Below are 20,250 nucleotides of genomic sequence, written 5' to 3' on the forward strand. Positions count from 1 at the left end.
CCACTCAGGCGTGACCACAGGCTGCGGGAAGGATGGGGCGGGGCTACACCATGGGGCGTGGCCTAGCGAGTCCGCCGTCGACTCTGGGCGGTGCAAGGCAGCGGTGTGGGGGCTGGGACTCGGCGCGGCCGCGAGGCTTACCCTGCCTCGGGCGCAGGGGGCGCCCTTCCTGCGCACGCTACAAGTCGCTGGGCAGGAGGGGAGGCGGCTGGGGGCGTGGCCGGCAACCATGGGGCGTGGGGCCTCAAGCGTCTGGGGGCGGGGCCTAAGAGCAGATACGCACCTCCTATTGGGCGGGCGCGTGGGCGGGGCCTGGCGCCGCTGTGAGGTAGACCCCGCCCCTAGCCCGCGGGGATCTGCGCGGCGTGGAGGCGGTGAGCGCGCGGGCTGGCGGCGGCGGTTGGCGGGCGGGTGTCCGCCGTTGGGACCGCCACGGCCTGGTCGCTCAGGCTCGGACGCCGCGTCGGGTGGGCTGGGGGTGGGTGAGCCCGCTGCGGCCTTGGGAGGGCCAGATGGGGCGCAGGCGGAGAGCCTGGGGAAGGGCGGCGGCTGGGCCGGACCTGCTGGGCCGCGTCCGGTTCTGCGCAGGGCCCATGTGCAGCCCATGTGCAGCCGAACCCCGCGGGTGCCGCGAACCTCCAGTTTCCTGCTGCGAACCCTGTATTTCTTACCTGAATCCCTTTCTCTGTAGCCTGAGTCCCCGACCCCCTGAGAGTCCCGTATTTCCGGCCTGATCCCCATCTTCTGCAGCCTGAACCCCGTATTTCCGGCCTGATCTCCTCTTCTGCAGCCTGAATCCCGAGTTTTCTGCCTAATCTTTGCCCTCTTTGCAGCCTGGACCTGTGTCCTTTATGAGATCCCGAATTTTCTGCTGGAAGCTCCGTATTAACCCAGTTTTCCCACCTCTACAGTGTGAACCCATTTCTTACTCTACCTCCCCCCTTCCCCCCTCCCCAGCTGAAACGCAGATTTCTTGCTTGGTATCCCATCTTTGCAGCCTGAACCTGTGTCCTTGCTGAGAACTCGGAATTTCCTGCATGGACCCCACTGTGCATACTGAACCCCTGTTTCTTTTGGGACTCCCTCTTTGCAGTTCAACCCCCAAATCCTGCTTGAACCCTATCCCTGTTGTGAACCTAGAGTTTCGTGTAGAGTCCCAGTAGCCCTATGCCTCTTATAGCTTGTCCTCTCATTGCTGCAAACACTGTTTCCTGTTGAACTCCAGTTTCTGCAGCCTGGATCTCAGTTCCTTATGTGAACCCCATCTTTGCTTCCTGTATTGCTCCCCTTCTGTGAACCTAGTCCCAACTGCAAACTCCGTCTCTTCTGCCTGATTCTTCTTGAACCTCCTCCTTTGCTATGAACCCAATATTTGCTGCCCAAACCTTCTGTTTGCTGAGCCCCGTCTTTTGTTATCTGATTTCCCATACCTGCTTAGGAGTCCTTATTTGCTTCCTGAACTTCCATCCTTGCTGAGAACCCTGTTTTAGTCATCATTCCCCAACTCTGCTGCACGTGACCCCTCTGGAAACCCTCTTCTCCATAAACCCTTGTTTCTACTGTCCCTGGTGTCCTTCCTGCTGCTTTGGTTCCCCCTCCCCCATCTTTCCGTTTCTGTCCACAGCCCTGGCTGCCTCTGCTAGGGGTGTCATGTTGTGAACGCCTGCATCTGTCTCTGTCCGTCCAGGGAACGGGGCAGCCATGTGTGCCCTATGTGTATGTGGTCACCCTTCAGGCTTGAGGCTAGGAGGGTTGTGAGCTTTGACTGCAACGAAGGCCTGCAGCTGCTGTGGGTGCCCTGGGTACGACCTTGAAGGGGGAATTTGTTGAGTTTTACTTATGGAAAACAGTGCAGCCACTTCCCAAGTCCTAGGACCCTGCACTTGACTTTGACTGTCGTGTGGCCAGGTTCTGGCTGAACAGTCTCCTAGAGGCTGTGCATGCGGCCAGCTTCTGCTCTTGAAGCTCCTGTTGCAAATGCCACTGGATGCAAGCAAATGCCTTTCTAAGCTATCACACATATTTTGTTGCAGGGCACCTCTGGCGTCAGGCTCTGTAGCTCGTAGCTACCCCCTTCCTACCACAGCTCCAAGTCATGACGGATGCCAAGTATGTCCTCTGCCGATGGGAGAAGCGATTGTGGCCTGCGAAGGTGACAGCCCTTATTCTCTTAATTTGTAGAATTAGAAATGACTTTTGGTGACAATAAAGTCTTTATCAGACTGTGCTCCCTCGGATTGAGCCTGAATGCTTGGCACCCAGATCTGCTGGCACGGGTCCCGGGGTTCCTTCAGTCCACAGGGTTTTGGTCTGGCACTTAGGAGCCTCTATATCCGGAATGTCTTTAATTATTTTCACACTAAGGAAAAGAAAAAAAAAGTAAATAAATAAAAATAACCAAAGTCAGCTATAGAAAGGCATGGAAGGCTGTGGTGTTTTAGGGGCCCCCAGACAGGGAGTAGCTGTGGTGTTTTAGGGGCCCCCAGACAGGGAGTAGCTGTGGTGTTTTAGGGGCCCCCAGACAGGGAATAGCTGTGGTGTTTTAGGGGCCCCCAGACAGGGAATAGCTGTGGTGTTTTAGGGGTGCTTTCTGGCAGTTTAGCAGGAGCTGCTGAGTCCGCGCCCTAACCTGGCATGGCCATGGGCTCAAGTGCCTCAGTTTCTCTGCCTGAATCAAAGGAGCTTAAATTAGGTGTCTGGTAAATCCTGTGGCCATTGGGAAGGGAGTGCCACATGTCTGTTTCTGCATGTCGCCGTAATAAGAATTCTTTTTTCACACATAGGTTTTGGCCAGAACTGAGACTTCAGTGAAAAATAAGAGAAAAAAAGAATTATTTCTAGATGTTCAAATACTCTCACTAAAAGAAAAGTAAGTGTGTGTGTTTTTAATACTGTCTTTGCTTCTCAAATGATAGAGAGGGGAGAGAAGCAGGGCCATCATCTCCACACTCGTAGCCCTGCAGAGAAGACAGTGGGTTTTATCTGACACCAATTTTGAATTGAAGGTCTTACATGAAGCCCAGGGATCTACAGAGAGAAGGGTCTCAAGGGCGAATAAATAGAAATTACCTCCAGGGAACCATGCCAGGGTCTCCCCTCTTGCCAAGAACCAGTGTATTTTGTTTCTGCTCTGGCTGTGCCAGACCCCTCCACCACTAAGAAAAACCACGTTTCCATACCGGCAAAGCGGACGGGGTGGCGGGACTCTGTTGTCCTGTACCTGGTCACCCTTCACGGGCCATCTGCAAGGACGATGTGGGTGTGGGCATGCATATAGTCCTCTGCTACAGTCCTCGCTTCTGAAGAGTCCACTGGCTGCCCGTCTCCTGGGTCTCGCAGCCCGCTCCTTCCTGCCACCATCTTCAGAGCCTGCCACCACTTGAGAGTCCCCAGCTCCCGCTCTCCCTGCGGCAGGGAAGGTAATTGAATGCTTGAGTTTAAAGGAAAGAGCGTCTTTTAAACTAAAACGCGCCTGCTGGGCTGTAAACAGCTCTCGGTGACATTAGCGGCTACGCTGAAAACCTAACAAAGGAGTTATTTGTGCAGTTGAAAGTCGGATTTGCTCATGAAAGTCCCAATTTGAATTTATTTTTACTCTTAACTCCAGCCGACCTTTTCTTTCTTAAAAGTGGGGAGGAAGAGAGAGAGAGAGAGAAAGCCATATCCACCCTGGTTGGCTATGCTTGTCACCTCGGCAGTGTGTCCCTCCCTGTCCTTCCTTCAGTGTGACTTTTGGTGTGAGTGGAAGGTTGCAAGGGACATCTGGACAGTCGGGTTTGCAGGCTGGTGGCAGTAACCAGCTCTTTCTCGCCACAGGATCCAGGTGAAGAGCTCGGCCGTGGAGGCACTGCAGAAATCGCACATTGAGAATATTGCCGCCTTTCTGGGTAAGAGCTCCAGCCAGGCCACCACCCTGCTGGGCCTCAGCGACCAGTCCATCCTTTCCACGCCCCTGTGTTAGGGGGCATCTCACAGGAGGAAAAATGGATTTGCTTGCTTTTTTTCCTTGGCCTTTTTTAGACAGGGTCTCACGTAGCCCAGGTTGGTCTTGAAATCACTGTATAGCAGAGGCTGACCTGAACTCCCGATCCTCCTAGCTCTGAGTCCCCAGTGCTGTGATGATGTATTCACGTGGGCCTGGGACAGAACCCAGGGCCTTGTGCATGGTAGGTACTTACTCCCCCACACCAGAACCAGCTCTATCTGATTATGTTTGTGGCTTTTTGTTTGGGCAGTGTTGGCAGTGGGAGCCGACCACTATCTGCTTTCCCTGCTTCTATGGGTTTTTTGTTTTGTTTTGTTGGGTTTTGTTTTTGTTTTGTTTTGATATGTGTGTGTTTCTTAGTTTTTGAGGTAGAGTCTCATATTGCAGCCTGAGCAGGCCTGGAGGTGGTGGCAGTCCTCCTGCCTCAGCCTTTGTAGGACAGGTATCACAGGTATTAGACCCCACACCCAGGTTCCAGACAGACACATGTGCATACATAACAGGAAGACACACATGCATATATAACATAAGATAGACACACATGTGCATACATAAAACAGAAAGAAGCAGACACATGAATACATAACATCCAGACATACATATGTGTGAATATAACATACATAAGGAGATGTATACACATATAATACATACGTACAGATGCATAAATTGCCAATTAAAAAGGCCAGAGTGGTCAGATTCCATGTCACCCCTCCATGTCACTTCTGGGTATTGTGAGCGGGGAGTCAGTGTGTGTCGGGTGGGTCTCCTCTTTGTGTGTGTGGACCCGCAGTTCAGCCCCTCCACACCTCCTCTTGTGTCTGAGCTAGACTTCTTATTAACCCTGTTCCAGACCTGGCAGTGGCGCCCACGGCAAGGGTTCTAGACAGCGGCAGTCACCAGCCAGCAGAGCTGATGTTGGGCTCCTTACCGTCAGGTTGAGAGAGTGAGTCCCAGCAGCCAAGGCAGGCCCAGGACAGCCAGAGCAAGGCCTTCATGGAGCGCACAGCTGTTCAGGGGAGCTGCAGGCTGGGCTGGCCACCTTGCGTAGAGAACAAGGGTGTCCCCAATGCTGGCTCGAAGGGTTGGGGGCTGCTTGCTTGGAAGCACCCATTAGTCTTTGTTAAGCCGGCGACAAGTATGGATGTGGTAGACAGAGGCAGTTACCTTGGTGAGTGTGAAGCTGTCCCGATTCCCCTTCAAATGAACAGTGCAAGACGTTCAGATGTGTTTTTACACAGTGCTGGTTTGCACATGTTGACCTGTCAGACTGAGGTCATTCCGGTATGTGCTGCTGTTCAGTCATAGCCCAGAGTGAATATATAGTCACTTCCTGGCTTTGTCCTCTTTTTGCGGGGAACGTGTGTCAGGAGTAGTGCCGGGCCTGCCTGTGGCTCTGCAAAGATGGGTTCCACAAAGATGTGATCATGGAGTCTGCTGCCGCCTGGCTGCAGGGACAAGCCCTAGGCACCTGTGCACCCTCATGTGGATCTTTGTCTCCACAGCGTCTCAGAATGAGGTCACAGCTACTCCCCTGGAGGAGCTGACCTATCGACGCTCCCTGCGAGTGGCCCTGGATGTCTTGAATGAGAAGACAAGTTTGGGTCCTGAAAGCCATCTGAGGGAAGAGAAGCGACACGCAGATGCCGCCTCTTGGGTGCCCAGCGCTCGCTCTCCATCCTTTTGCAGCGAGGACGGTGACAGTGTGGCTGCCCAGTGCACACCCAAGAGGGAGTGGCTCCCACAAAGCCCGCCGGGGCTGCCTGCAGCTGAAGAGGACCACAGGACAGACCTCACAAAAAACGGAGCCCTGAGAGCAGTATTGCCTTCCCCCGCTGGAGATGGGTCTCAAGACGGTTCTGGATCACGGCTGGACTGTGAACAGGACACTGCCAAGATGAGGCGGAGGAATTTGGGAGAGAAACCTACCCGGCGCGGCAGAACAGCATCTTGCCTTTCCAAGGGAGAAAGTGTTGAAGAGAGCGAGGGACAGGCAAACGGCTGTGTGACCCCAGCTTCACCCGGGCTGCTCCCCCAAGCCTCAGAAGAGGACCCTTGTGCCGGGGTCAAAGGCTGTGACCTGGTTGTGCCATCAGGCAGCAGCAGGCTGCTCCCAGCCTCTGACAGAGGCAGAGGACGCGCCACAAAGAGGCTACGCTTGGATGGAAGCCAGAACCCACCTCCCGGGCAACTGGCGACTGGAACTGTGGGGGCAGCACCCTCCCCTCAGAACTGGCCTGGGGAGACCATGGTGCTGCTCAGGTCTAGTGACAGGGACAAGCCAGAGGAAGGTAACCATGGACAGGGACCTGGGTCTGTCTGCCCCCTGAAGTATAGTGACTTTGTCTTCTCCCACATAGTTCTTTGTGTCTGAAGAGAGTGGAAGCTCGGGCAGAACTGGGGGTAGCAGTTAGTGACCCTGCAGAGCACCCAAAGCACATTCCGAGTGAGTGAGGGGATTAGAAGCCCTGTCTGGAGGTCCTTCTGAAACCTGTGTGTGACTGCAGCCAGGGGCTGGGTCCGTCCAAACCTGTCTTGACCCCCTGAGCTCTGGCAGGGGATCAGGAGTGGTAGACATGGCACTCATTGGGGTCCTTCACAAGGCCACCCTCTGCCTGTCCACGGGCTACAGCGAGCAGCTGGTTCCCTCCACTGTATCTTGTTTGCAGTCACATTTTGGTTCTGGGGGTTCATTCTCTGTGTAGCCACATGTCAGGCTCGCTACCTGGAGTCCCCACACTTTGTTATCGAGTGCTGCGCTTGATAGCCCTTTTCTTCCTGTTTTTTTTCTTTAGCATGTACTTGAGGCTGGCACTTAGAGCTGGAGCACGTGCCTGGCCAGCAGGAGACCCTTTGTTTGTCCCTGGTCCCAGAATTTAAACAACAGGAGGGGTCTGTGACATGGCTCAGCAGATGAGACAGTGACACTAACCTTGGTGACCTGAGTCTGATCTTGGGCGCTCTGATTCCACAGAGTAGTTGTGATTTCTGTGTGTGCACGTATGTACATGTGTACACGCATGCACAGACACACAAGTATATGTAGTAGAATTTAAAGACAGACAAACACAGATCTGACACAGGGTGCACCCTTGTTGAATCTGTGTGGCTCCGTCCTTTATCCTAGATGGTTCTTTGTCCCTAGCCCTTTGTGCAGGGTGAGGGGTAGCCATCAAGTGGTGTCCCCTGTCTCAGCAGATCCTGTGTCCTCAGAAGAGTTCACAGGGTTCAAGTCCATCCACTCCCTGCTGGAGGAGGAGGAGGAGGAGGAGGAGGAGCCACCCCGGATCCTTCTGTACCACGGTAAGGGTGCTGCACTCCAGAGAGCAGTGGGCGAGGGTCCACTCTGTAAAGCCATCTTATTGTTTGGCGCTGGTGGTGTTTTTGTTTTTAGACTGGGTCTCACTGGTGACCTCTAAGTAGCCTGGAACTTGCTGTGTAGACCAGGCTGACCCAAATTCAATTTGATCCCCTTGTCTCTGCTTTGAGAGTGCTGGGACAAAAGGTGTGCGCCTCCATACCTAACACTGCTTCGGGTGTTATGCTCTCTCTGACCCGACACCTGTCCAGAGCTTTGTCTCCTCACTAATGGTGCTTAGGATAGGTAGCCAGCCCTACATGGAAACCAGTGTTGGTCCTGTCCCTTTCTGGGCATGCCGAGTAAAGACGTAGGCTCTTTTGCCCTCAGTTGGGCAGAACCACCTTTGCCATTTGTCCAGGGACCTGAGTCCATCCTCCCTAGAAGTACGACATGAATTGGGTGTGCAGCCGAGAATGACATGTGGGTCAGGGCTGCCGATTGCACAGGGATGACTCAGTCTCTCCTGAGTCTGCTGCACACTGGGATGCTGTACTGTGCGGCCCGGATGATACAGGACAGGCTGGGGGACTGTCAGCAGCCTCCTGAGCAGGTAACGCCTGCAGAACACATTGGGGTTCTTAATGAGGACCAGCCAGATTCCATCCCCATCTTTCCTCCTGTTCCTTTAGTGCGCCTGAGTCCTGGGGCCAAGTTCTTGCTGAGGACCCAGGCTGAGTTCCCACTGAGTATCTAGGATGGTAGAAGGACCTGGGTGCTGGTATGAGTTATGCCTTGAAATCCTCATCTTTGGGTGACTTTGAAGATCAGGGCATACTGGCTGCAGAGAGACCTCAGCTTCCAGACCTTAGGATCTTTGGTGTCTAGTGTTCTCCCATGCCAGGCTTGAGCTGATGGCTTCCTTAATCCACCAGACCAAGCTCATGACAATTGCCTGTTCCCAGCCAGGGTCTTTGAGGTGCTTGGAGCCTCTCCTGGATGAGCTGTGACTTCCTCAGAGTTCCTGCTGGCCCAGTGAGCCCTTCACAGCTTTGGATTTCATGGTGGGAGACATGGCAGTCAGTATCTCCACTTCCTGATAGCTTTCCTGATACTAAAGCCTTATCAGTCTACACCAGTCCCTCATCCTGGGATTCTTTTAATTGCTTGATTTTGGTTTTTTCAAGACAGGGTTTCTTTATCTAACAGCTTTGGCTGTCTTGGAACTCACTTCTTAGACCAGGCTGGCCTTGAACTCACAGAGATCGGCTCTCCTCTGGGATGGGATTAAAGGTGTGCACCACCACTGCCTGTCCATCCTGGAATTCTTGGCGAATAGAAAATGTTGAGTTTTATGCAGCAAAGCAGGTGAAGGCAGAGGGATCCCTGCGAGCTGAAGGCCATCTTGGCCTGCGTAGTACAGTTCTGCCTTAAAGACAGTGGGGAGCCAGGGCTGTGCCTCCCGTCACCCCAGCATGGGAGGCAGAGGCATGTGGATCTGAGTTCCAGGCCAGTCTGGTGTACATAGACCCCCTGTCTCAAAACCGCAGGAGAGAATGACTTCTTCCTCTGAAATCATCTTGTTTTCTGATTTTTGTGACCGCACTGTCTCCGACTCCTTGAACTTGCAGTTCCCAGGAGGGCAGTTTATTCCGGGAGCCGGAGACCCTATAACCTCCACTCCTGCGTGGGTGCAGTCATCCTAATGTCTGCTTTGGGGAACCTGTTAGACTTAGAGGTAGAGGTTTGGGGATAGAATCCTCCGTCCTGCTGCTGGTGTCGTCTCTGTCGTTTATCACTGGGGACACAGTCATGGCCATGGCTCATGATGGGTACTCAGACTCCCATTCTGTAAGCTCTCTGGGTTTCCTGGTAGATGAGGAGGTTAGAGTTGGGTTGAAATGATGCCGTGAGGAACGTGGTTTTCTTTTTTTCTGTCTGTACTGTATTTGTTTAAGGCATATCTGACTCAGCCTTCTTTTCCTTTTGAATCCTAGAACCACGATCATTTGAAGTAGGGATGCTGGTCTGGCTGAAATACCAAAAATACCCATTCTGGCCAGCCGTGGTAAGTGTACCTGCTGTGTGCGCCAGGTCCCTTCCCTCAGTTCCCATTTCCCCTGCTCAGGTAGTAGTTTGGCTCTGCTAATGCTGGAAGACTCAAGCACTGGTAACTCTGACGGGGTGCACACAGCCCCCTCTAGCTGGGGCCTGGTCATTTGATGAGTGCCATTTAACATGGTGTCCTAAGGGGAATTCACACCACATTTCCTCAGGGAAGCTGGTGTGAGCAGAGTGCTCTGCTGAGCTTCAGGAATGGATGCTGCAGGTCTCCTCCATCCAGGCCCCAGAATTTAGTTCCTATGATGCCATGGGCGTGGTGGTGTGTGCCTGTTCGTCCCTGTACACAGGAGGCAGAGGCAGGAAGGTCAGGAGTTCACAGTCCTCAGCTACATTAAGAATGTTGGAAGCCAGCGTGTGGGCTACATGAGATCTGTGTCTAAAACAATAAAAAAAAAAAGGTGTCTCAGTCCCACTGAAAGTCTGTCATGTGGCCGGTGAGCGTGCTCTGCCAAGGACAGCCCTAGGTACATTCAGGCACGGGCTGTAACCCTCCCTAGGTGGAGACTCCCCCATCATTACCCCTCGCTCTCCTGTCATGGGATGCTATCCTCGCGCCTAGCTTTAGTGATTTGTGTCTTGTTTTGGATCTTTTGTTTTTTTGATAAAGGGTTTCTCTGTAACTTTGGAGCCTGTCCTGAAACTTGTAGACCAGGCTGGCCTCAAACTCACAGAGATCCGCCTGCTTCTACCTCCCGAGTGCTGGGATTAAAGGCGTGCGCCACCACCGCCCGGTTTATGTGAAACTAAAAACAAGGTGGGCCAGCTCGGTGGGTAAAGTGCTTATATTAGCACGAAGGCCTGAGATTAGCTCTTAGAACACAGAGCCAGACTCTAAGTGTGCCTGCGGTCCTCTGTGGGTTGGAAGGCAGAGACGGGAGAAGTCCAGAAGCTCTGTCCACTAGTCTGGTGCATGCATTGACGGAGAGACCTTGTCTCAAGCAAGGTAGATGGCAAGGGCCAGTATTTGAGGTTGTCCTTGGCTTCCACACTTGCGCTTCTGCACTTGTAACAAAAGATTTATAAACAAGACCCAAATGCAAATCGCTGGATTCTGCCTTATAATACCACAGAGCCCTAGGAAGCAATGGGCCTGAAGCCTGGGTTACGCCACAGCACTAGGCTGGCCAAGCCCAGGCCCGGGGCCCGGAGGGCCTCAGGGCAGGTGGAAAGCACCACCTCCACCCCAGTCATGCTGTGCTGTTCCAATTTGCCTGCAGGTCAAGAGTGTCCGGCGGAGAGACAAGAAAGCCAGTGTGCTGTTCATTGAGGGCAACATGAACCCTAAGGGCCGAGGGTTAGTACTCTAAGGGTTAGGGCCTGGGCAGGGGCAGAGACCTCTGTGGTACCCTGACTGCAGCTTCTGACACAGTCCAGCATCCATCTTGCTTTTTAGCCAGACAGAGCAGCAGCCACACCACCCCGCACCCACACCACCCCACACCCCACCCCCACCCCCACGTGCTGCACCGCAGGATAGCTTCAGCAGAATACGCTTCTTGATTGAACTGCACCCCCCTGGCTGCTGGCCTTCTCACAATGGCCTCAGAGGCCTCAGGCATCTTCTAGAAGGTGACACTTCTAGATACCTGTGTGTACCTGAGGGTGGCTGGTTGGCTAGGGACCTGGGCCCCCAGTGCCATGGAGGTGTTGCAGTCCAGACCAGGGTTAAGTCTCGGAAGAGGGGGTGCCTCCCCTGGGATGAGGCTACCGTGCTGACCTTGGCCTCTGTTCTGTCAAGAATCACCGTCTCACTTCGAAGGCTCAAGCACTTTGATTGTAAGGAAAAGCACGCACTGCTGGTAGGTGGCGGCCTGTGCTCTGTGTGTGCCCGCACGCCAGCCATTGTGTTGTGTTGTCACCTTTGTTCTGTGTGTGTACGTGTGTGTGCACGTGTGTGTGCACGCTCATGCTTGTGAGGGTGTGTGATGGTCAGAGGATTTCTGTGTGTGTGCGTGTGTGTGCACGCTCATGCTTGTGAGGGTGTGTGATGGTCAGAGGATTTCTGTGTGTGTGCGTGTGTGTGCACGCTCATGCTTGTGAGGGTGTGTGATGGTCAGAGGACAACCCTGGGTGTCAGACCTTGCCCCATGTTTTCCGTTGTTGTGTGTACCCCAGGCTTGCTGGCTCTCCGACTTTGGCGTCTCCCATCCTGTCTCACCATAGGAGTGCTGGCTCACACTCCACGGCAACGTCTGATTTTACAAGGGGATTTGAACTTGCCTTCCGGAATGAGCTTTTTCTCCTGGGCCAGGAACACTTACTTTGCTCTGTTTACTCAAAGCCCAAAGCACCGGGCTGTGGGGCGATGGGCAGCATTGGGAGACAGTGGGAGCTGTGGGCACCGAGGTGAGGGTGGTGCGGCTTGCTGCAGGTGCGCACCAGGCCTGTGTCTCCTCACTAACAGAGTTGGTAACGAACCAGGACAAGGGCCTGAGTGAGTTCCACAGCCCACTTGAGGGGAAAGGCATGGTACGTGACTGTCACCCCAGCACTGGGGATCCCTAGGTCTCACCACAGTCTGGCTGAGTCCGGCAAGCTCAGGTCAGAGCGAGACTGTCTCAGCAGAGACAGATCGGTTGAGTACAGGACCTGGCCTCCATCACCACCTCCACACGTGCGAGCATGCACACAAATCTGGGTATGGGATGCAGCATCCCCAAGGTGATTGGGAGAGTTGTGGGGTGGTGCTTGAAGCTGAGACAGGAGGATTAGGAGTTCTAGGGCCAGGCTTGGTTATATACAAGGCCTGAACTGAACTACATGAGCCCCTGTCTAGCCTGAAAAGCTCGATTGTCCGTCCGGTGGCTTACTGGATGCTTCATCTGAAGGGGCTTGTTTGTCATACCCCTGAGAGGGCCGGGCTGCAGTAGACTGGATGGGCCTGGGCCCGGGAAACTAAGGCTCCGTGCCTGTGGGACTGCTGCGGCCACTTGTGCCCTGCTGTTGGGTTTTGTAGGACAGAGCCAAGGAGGACTTCGCCCAGGCCATTGGCTGGTGTGTGTCACTTATCACCGACTACCGTGTGCGGCTGGGTATGTGGGCTGTACCCCAGGGAGCATGTGGGGGTGTACCACGCCATTGGTATCTCCTCAGGGCAGGATGGAGGGGCTGACATGGATGTGGTCCCAGTCCTACACCCTGTCTTGGCCTGGCTAACCTGTGACGATACTTTTTCTGTGGAAGGTGGGGGCAGGTGCAGCCCTCCTGACTGAAGGCCCAGTTCCTCTGCACAGCACTGCCTCTGTGTGGTGACTTGACCATCCCTTGAACCCCAGGCAGCTCCTTCCTAGGGCAATGGACAGACTTAGCACCCACAGACCTGCCTCAGGGTCAAACACAGCCCAGAAGGCTCCTGAGCAGAAGCCCTGAGCCACAGGACCTGGCAGGGTGCAGGTCTGAGCATGGCCCTTTCCTGTGCCCTCCACAGGCTGCGGCTCCTTCGCTGGATCTTTCTTGGAATATTATGCTGCTGATATAAGTACGTATAAGTGTTCTCCACCATGGGGTCTGCCTTTGGTCCCTCAGAAGGCCCATCCTGATCTCCTGTTGTCCTTGGTGCATGCACCAAGGTGCCAGTGCCATCCTGAGCAGAACTCTGTGACCTCAACTGCCCTCAGGGATGCTCTGCATCCTTGTCAGGTGGGCGGCTGTGTGCCAGGCGGGGGTCTGAGGAGTACTGGGCATCTAACTGGTACACTTGATGGTCCCCAGAATGAGGGTTCTCATGCGCATGCGAGCTCTGGAGAGAGGGGAGTGATGAAGGCGTCACAAGCTCCTATGTGTGTTCGCCTGCAGGCTACCCTGTGCGTAAGTCCATCCAGCAGGATGTCCTGGGGACCAGGTTCCCTCAGCTGGGCAATGGGAACCCTGAGGAGCCTGCGGGGGACAGCCAGCCAGGACAGTGGCGACCGTGCAGGAAGGTGCTGCCTGACCGCTCCAGGGCCGCGCGGGACAGAGCAAACCAGAAGCTGGTGGAATACATTGTAAAAGCCAAGGGTGCAGAGAGCCACCTGCGGGCCATCCTGCACAGCCGCAAGCCCTCACGCTGGCTGAAGACATTCCTGAGCTCTGGCCAGTATGTGACATGCGTGGAGACATACCTGGAGGATGAGGCGCAGCTGGATGAGGTGGTGGAGTACCTGCAGGGCATCTGCCGAGACACGGATGGGGAGGTGCCTGCGCATGGCAGCGGGGACCGCATTCGTTTCATCCTGGACGTGCTGTTGCCTGAGGTGGGTGCCCGGGCCCCCATCCTCAGCACTAACAAGACTTTGTACTCTGTCCCCAGTTGGGGTTCCAGGAAAAGCAGTTGCAGGTCAGTTAGCTGTCAGCCCATGCCCCCCGGACAGACCTCCTACTCACAGACATGTTGCCTTATTGCTATGGCTGGGACATATTCACATAAACCGGAAAATAAATGCATGATGGGACTGTGTGCTAGCCTTGTAGCCCAGGCTGGCCTCAAACTGGGGCTCCTTCTAAGTACTGGGTGACCTCCACACCTGGCCCCTGGAAGTTACCATGGCTACTTCAGTGTATAACTTAAAACTGGGTGACTTTGACTGTCTCATGGCGTTGTCGGGTGTGACAGTCCCAAGAGGAGCTCCTCATGGGGCCAGTGGAGGATGCTGCTGAGCATGCACGCCCCACAGGAACAGCTTCACGCCCTGTCCGTTCTTTTTTTTTTTTTTCGGTTTCTCTGTGGTTTTGGAGCCTGTCCTGGAACTAGCTCTTGTAGACCAGGCTGGTCTCGAACTCACAGAGATCCGAGTGCTGGGATTAAAGGCGTGCGCCGCCACCACCCGGCTGCCCTGTCCGTTCTTAAGGGAAACCTCAGGACAGACCCTGTCACCAGTGTGTGGTTGCACAGGCTTATCACACAGCTGCTGAGGCAGGAGGATGCTGACTTCCAGGCCAGCCTAAGCTGCACAGTGAGACCATTTCCTTCCTTCCTCCCTCCCTCCCTCCCTCCCTCCCTCCCTCCCTTCCTTCCTTCCTCTCTCTCTGTCTCTTTTCTTTCTTTTTCTTTTTCCTTCAGTTTTTCCAGATCAGTTTTCTCTGTGTAACCTTACCTGTCCTGGAACTCACTCTGTAGACCAAGCTGGCCTTGAACTCAGAGATCACCTGCCTCTACCTCCCTAGTGCTGGGATTAAAGGAGTGCGCCACCACCGCCCAGCAGAGACAATTTCAAACAACAAAGATGTGTTTAAGGAAACCACCATGTGACCCCCTAAACTAATGGTAGCTCCCCAAGGCCCTGACTGTCAGAGCTGCGGAAGCTGAGACAAGTTTGCCCTAGAGCTGAAGGTGACCTTGATGTTCCTGCCTCGCTGTCCCTGGGGGCTGGGCACACCTGGTTTATGTGATAGTGCTGGGAATGAAACCCAGGGCCTCAAACATGCCTGGCTAGTTCTTTGCCCACTGAGCCGCGGCCCTTTCCGTTCTCCCACAGGCGATAATCTGCGCCATCTCCGCAGTGGAGTGTGTGGACTACAAGACGGCCGAGCAGAAGTACATCCGGGGCCCTACTCTCAGCTACCGGTAGGCCGCCTTGTCGAGTGCTGTGCTCTCCCTGTAGCAACACAGCTGCTCAACCTCCTCCACAAGGTGGGGCAGGTGCTGTCTGTGTCAGCAGACAGGTGCCGGACAGGAACTGGACAAAGGCCCACATCTGCAGGCTCTTCTCTGAGCCAGGACCCTGCAGCTGGGCAGGAGCCGCCTCTGCCTGAGACCTCTATAATCTTGTGCGGGGCGATGTGGACTGTGCCCCGCCTGCTCTGGTGCAGCTGGTAGCGGGCACAGAGTTAGATTAAGAGGCAGTGCAGCCGTCAGCAGGGCAGCAGGATGAAGATGCCTCTCCTGTCGGCCCGCAGCACTCTTGAGATGTGTGGCCCTGAGCCTCTAATCCCCCTCTGGGCACGCTGCCAGGCTTGTTGGGGCCCATTATCCCCAACGGTAAGTCGGCGTCCCCAGGCTGGCCGTGGGCCACCAGAGCAGCCAGGTTAGGTAGAGGCTCCCGCTGTGGTCTGCCCAGGAAACGTGCAGCTCCTGTCATTTTCAAGATTCTGACCCTGAGTGATATGGCAGCTAGGGCTTTCGAAGATGCTTCCAGTCCCCAGCTGCAGCAGTCAAAGGTGCCTTACTTAATACACTAATCCGTTGTTCTCATGCCAGCGTTGGGAGGTGAGGAGGAGCCTGAGGTCCAGGCCGGCCTGGACTGCCCAGGCTAGAGGATGCTTCAGTAAAGTTGCCACCAGAGCCTGTCTAAGAAGCTGGGAGTGGTTGTGTTTGATAGTTGAGCCCTGGAAGGCAGAGGCAGGAGGATAGATACCATGTATCAAAGCTAGCAGCCTAATCGGCAAGGACCAAGTGCAGTGGAGACTTCATCTCCAAAACCCAGATGGAGGGTTCATACCTGATGGCTCTCTGGCCTCCATATTGTGAGCGTGCGTGCGTGTGTATTTGTGTCTGTGCATGTAATTGGGAAGCAAGGCCTACCACAGCTGACTTCTGGTGTCGTTCTTGAGATGAACAAGGCCAGTCCTTACTGCCCCATCATGCCCCAAATAATGCTCTATTTATTTTTAGATGTGTCTATGTTTATGACTATGGGTGCTTTGCCTGTGTGTGTGCCTGGTACCTGCAGATGTCAGAAGGGGGCACTGGATCCCCTGGAACTGGAGTTCTGAATGTTTGTGAGCCACCGTGTGGGTGCTGGGAACTGAATCAGCAAATTGTCCCAACACCCGAGTCATTCTTTCAGCTCCCGAAATAACATTATAGCCTATAGAGTGAGGCAGGAGGATTGCTGTAAGCCCAAGGCCAGCCTGGACTATGTGAGACTTTTATCACACACATTAAAAAAAAAGTCAACCTGGGCTGTTGCTCAGTGGAGCACCCATAAACTTTTGCTTGAAGCCCTGGGTTTTATCCCAAGCTCTCCTGGCAAAGGTGAGGGTTTTTTATGTTTTTTGTCTGTTTTGGTTTTTGAGACAGAGTTTATCTGTTTAGCTTTAATTGTCCTGGAACTCGCTCTGTAGACCAGGCTGGCCCTAAACTCAGGCATCTACCTGCCTCTGCCTCATGAGTGCTGGGATTAAAGGCATACGCCACCACTGATCAGCCCATCTCTTGTTTCTTGAAGGGAAAAGGAAATCTTTGACAATGAACTCCTGGAGGAGAGGAACCGTCGCCGTCGCTGATGTGGTAACCTCCACCAGGCCTGCGAGCCCTCCACACCCTGCCAGAGGGCTCTGCAAGAATAAGAATGTACTAGAAGCAAGAGGCCCAGAAGTGTGCTGACTTTGAACTGTGGGTCTTGCATCTTCAGTACTGAGTCTGGGATATCAAATGTCATTGACACACCAGAAACCTCCTGGCAGCTACAGACAGAACTTTCTGGACGTTTCTGTGCGTGTATGCGCGTGTGTTTGTTTTTGTTTGATTTTAATATTATTTCGTTTATAAATGAGTTTGAACTCACATGTGTCATGGTCACTGCAGTGTGGCCGCCATGTGGTACTGGTCCTGTGTTACTTGGAAAGACTGATTGGAACACACAGCTTCCAGAGCGTTGATGTGTTTCCCTGGCTTGTTCTGCTTATCTCTTCTCTGTAGTTTCTGGAATCTTCTCATGTGGCGGGCGAGCAGGAGGTGGGAACCTGCAGCTACTGTCTTTGGGAGGTGGGGGCACGTTTGCTCAGTGGCCTCTGTGTGTCCCCCATACTCCTGTCCCCACTCAGCCATGCACTGAAACCTTGGCAGTGTACTCATGGCCACCACCTCACCTAGAAACCTTTGGGGCGGAGGGATGTGGGGATGGCAGCAAGAAAAGCTGGCGAGACGGCTCAGTGGGTAAGAGCACTGGCTGCTCTTCCAGAGGTCCTGAGTTCAATTCCCAGCAACCATCTGTAATGAGATCTGTAATGAGATCTGGTGCCCTCTTCTGGCCCACAGGGATACATGCAGACAATACTGTATATAATATATAATAAATAAATAAATCTTTAAAAAAAAAAGGCAGCTCCTGCTGCGCTGCTGGCCACCATGCTAGACACCATGGCCTCAGGGCCTCATGGCCTCAGGTGGATGTGCGGAAGTGGAAGCTGTGTCTCATGGTCTCAGGTGAATGTCCAGCAAGGGCAAGGGCAGAGCCACTGCCTGCAATGAATGGTCCTAGCTGCACAGCCCCATGGGTGCTCAGCAGGTGTCTCCTGGATATGGGACATACGGGTGTCCTCCACACTGTGACCGCCCCAGGATGAGAGGTCCTAGACACCTGCATCTGACAGCACAGTGCTGCCAGGATGGCGACCGTCTGCAGTCCTCGAAGCTACGAAACCAATTGAACTATCACAATGTTGCTTTTGGGGCCTCGGCCAAATGGCCAGAAGAAACCTAACGGTGGCTCCTATTGGCTTTGGGAAGTGGGCGAAACTGGCAGGGAGTGAGGAGCCTTTCAGAACTGTAGGAAATGCCCTTGTGTGTCACCCGGTGGCGTCTCAGGACTCTCTGCCTTGGTCCTGACCGAGTGGCCTTACTGTTCTGTCTCAGATGAGGGTCAGCTGTGTGGTACTGACTGAGAAGTGCTGCCTGATCATAAGTTGAAGGGCTGGCAGTGTTCCCATCCCCTGCACCTCCTATGGCCCTGTGTCCTGTGGGTGCTGACGGCCTGTGTCTCATCTTGTCCTGTAGCCACATTCTCCTCCACACCTGGTGTCAAGAAAAAGAAACCGAGAGGACTCACCCCTGCCTCGCCAGTGCCCCCATATCCTCCATGGCTCCTGAGAGTCCTGTGCTCAGGGCCTTCGACCTTATGACACCAGCTCTTTCTTATTCAGGGCTTCCTAGGCCCTGTGGAGGGATGAACACATTGTTTGCCCCCGCTGTGATGGGGTGTCCTGAGGCCTCTCCTGCTTCTGCAGCACTGGGAGGGGGTGGTTCTGAGGCCTCCAACCCCATCCCTAGGCTCCCTGGTGCCAACACCTCCTCTAGCTCAGGGACCACAATCCTATGTCACCTGACTCCCAGACCCTACATAATGAAGACTCAAACCCCCTCGAGGCGACAGGTGGCCAGCGGATAGAGGCATGGGTGAGGGTTCTGACTCAACTGTGGAGCGTGACACTATGCCATGCTAAGAGAACGGGAAGTGTCCCTAAGTCTCACCTGTCTGTCCTGCATGGTTGTCCCCTGACTCCTCTCCATCTGCCAGGCTCGTACCTGCAGATCGGGTCAATAGTGGGCAGTGGGCAGAGGTTGGGCAAGGACTGCACACTAAGGCTGAGCACTTCTTCAGTGTTGAAGCCCCTGCCGCCAATCTACCCTGCCTATTCCCCAAGGATTTGCTGGGGGGAGGGAGATGAGTAGGTGTGGAAGTGGGTGTGTCTGTGCAAATTTACGCTTGAGTGTGATGTGTGTGTGAATTTGTGTGCAAACTTATGCTTGAGTTGTGCATGTGTGCGTGTGTGTATGCAAACTTGTGCGTGTGGTGTGCGTGCATGTACAAACTTGTGCTTGAGTGTGTGTGCAAACTTATGCTTGAGTTGTGCATGTGTGTGTGTGCGTGTGTGTATGCAAACTTGTGCGTGTGGTGTGCGTGCATGTACAAACTTGTGCTTGAGTGTGTGTGCAAATTTATGCTTGAGTTTGTGTGTGTGTGTGTGTGTTTATTTGAGAGAGGGGTACCTTGTGCTTCTACTAAGCTATCTGGCTGCCCCCTTCCACATTTAGTGAGAATCTCACTGTCGTCCCAGGTTTGCCTCAAACACCAAGTAGCACAAGGTAGCCTTGAATTCTCAGGACTACTGCCCTAGTCACTCTGTCTCTCTCCCTTTCTCTTGAGACAGGGTCTCCACAGCCCTGGTTGTCCTGGAACCTGCTATGTTGACAGGCCTGGCCTCAAACTCAGAGATCTGCTCCTTCAGCCTTAAAAATGTCAGGATCCGCCGGGCAGTGGTGGCGCACGCCTTTAATCCCAGCACTTGGGAGGCAGAGGCAGGCGGATCTCTGTGAGTTTGAGACCAGCCTGGTCTACAAGAGTTAGTTCCAGGACAGGCTCCCAAACCACAGAGAAACCCTGTCTCGAAAAAAACCAAAAAAAAAAAAAAAAAAAAAAAAAAAATGTCAGGATCCCAGTTGGATACCACCATGTTCCGCTGAGAAGCCGTCAACTGATGCCATGATGGGAACCCCATAACCTCATCTAACCCCGGCACCGCCAAAGGTTCACCTCAGATTACAGTCAACACAGGACTGCACATGCTCAGATTACAGTCCACACAGGACTGCGCATGCTGAGTTTCCCTCACCTGCGGAGCCAGCATCGCAAGGGTGCCAGGGAGACAGTGATGGGCGGCTGTAGAGAGAGCCTCCGGTTAGCTGGACATTATCAGGACACAAGCTGTCACTGTCACGGAAGGTTTGGGTGCAGCTCAGGCAGCACCAGACTAGCCTTAGCAGGAGGCCTTAGCTCTGGGGCTGGGGGAATCTCACGATGTAGAATCGCTCAGCTGGCTGTGGCCTACCTAGGTCCCCTCTGAACTCTCATTGCAGATGGGCATGGTAGAGTCGAGGCTGGAGGATTACCTTGAATGCTAGCCTAGGCTACAGACTGAAGCTCAGACTCAAAAACAAAAGAACAAAAGAACCTAGAAGATTTTTTTCTAGACCATAGCTCTCTCCTGGCCACCCCCAGCATTCACATTGTCCCCCATACCTCTGCCTGCCCTCCTCACAGCTTGCCAGGGTGCTGTCACCTATAGAAACTCCGGAACTCCTGTGGTTTACCCATTTTGTGAACTGGACACAATTGTGTAAACACAGCACACTCTCCTGTTAATTTGG

At 53.9% G+C, this 20,250-nt stretch overlaps 1 protein-coding gene across 4 annotated transcripts; it reads left to right on the forward strand.

The window, feature by feature from the left end:
- The first annotated feature begins 316 nt into the window (after positions 1-316).
- Positions 317-16,887, forward strand: Pwwp3a (PWWP domain containing 3A, DNA repair factor). 4 transcript variants are annotated; one of them, XM_057771837.1, is made up of 14 exons: positions 317-374; positions 2,034-2,152; positions 2,784-2,869; positions 3,817-3,887; positions 5,488-6,273; positions 7,178-7,285; positions 9,278-9,348; positions 10,622-10,698; positions 11,143-11,203; positions 12,361-12,436; positions 12,832-12,882; positions 13,200-13,636; positions 14,858-14,946; positions 16,550-16,887. In XM_057771837.1, exons 2-14 carry the CDS (start codon positions 2,096-2,098, stop codon positions 16,605-16,607), a joined length of 2,028 nt encoding a protein of 675 aa, XP_057627820.1. In that variant the 5' UTR covers positions 317-374; positions 2,034-2,095; the 3' UTR covers positions 16,608-16,887. The 4 variants fall into 4 exon arrangements, with proteins under 4 accessions (XP_057627820.1, XP_057627821.1, XP_057627818.1 ...); XM_057771838.1 differs by lacking the exon at positions 317-374 and adding an exon at positions 449-467; XM_057771835.1 differs by lacking the exon at positions 317-374 and adding an exon at positions 491-1,802.
- Positions 16,888-20,250: the final 3,363 nt, after the last annotated feature.

Source organism: Chionomys nivalis, chromosome 6 (genome assembly GCF_950005125.1).
Source record: "Chionomys nivalis chromosome 6, mChiNiv1.1, whole genome shotgun sequence".
In the NCBI taxonomy this organism is placed as follows: Eukaryota; Metazoa; Chordata; class Mammalia; order Rodentia; family Cricetidae; genus Chionomys; species Chionomys nivalis.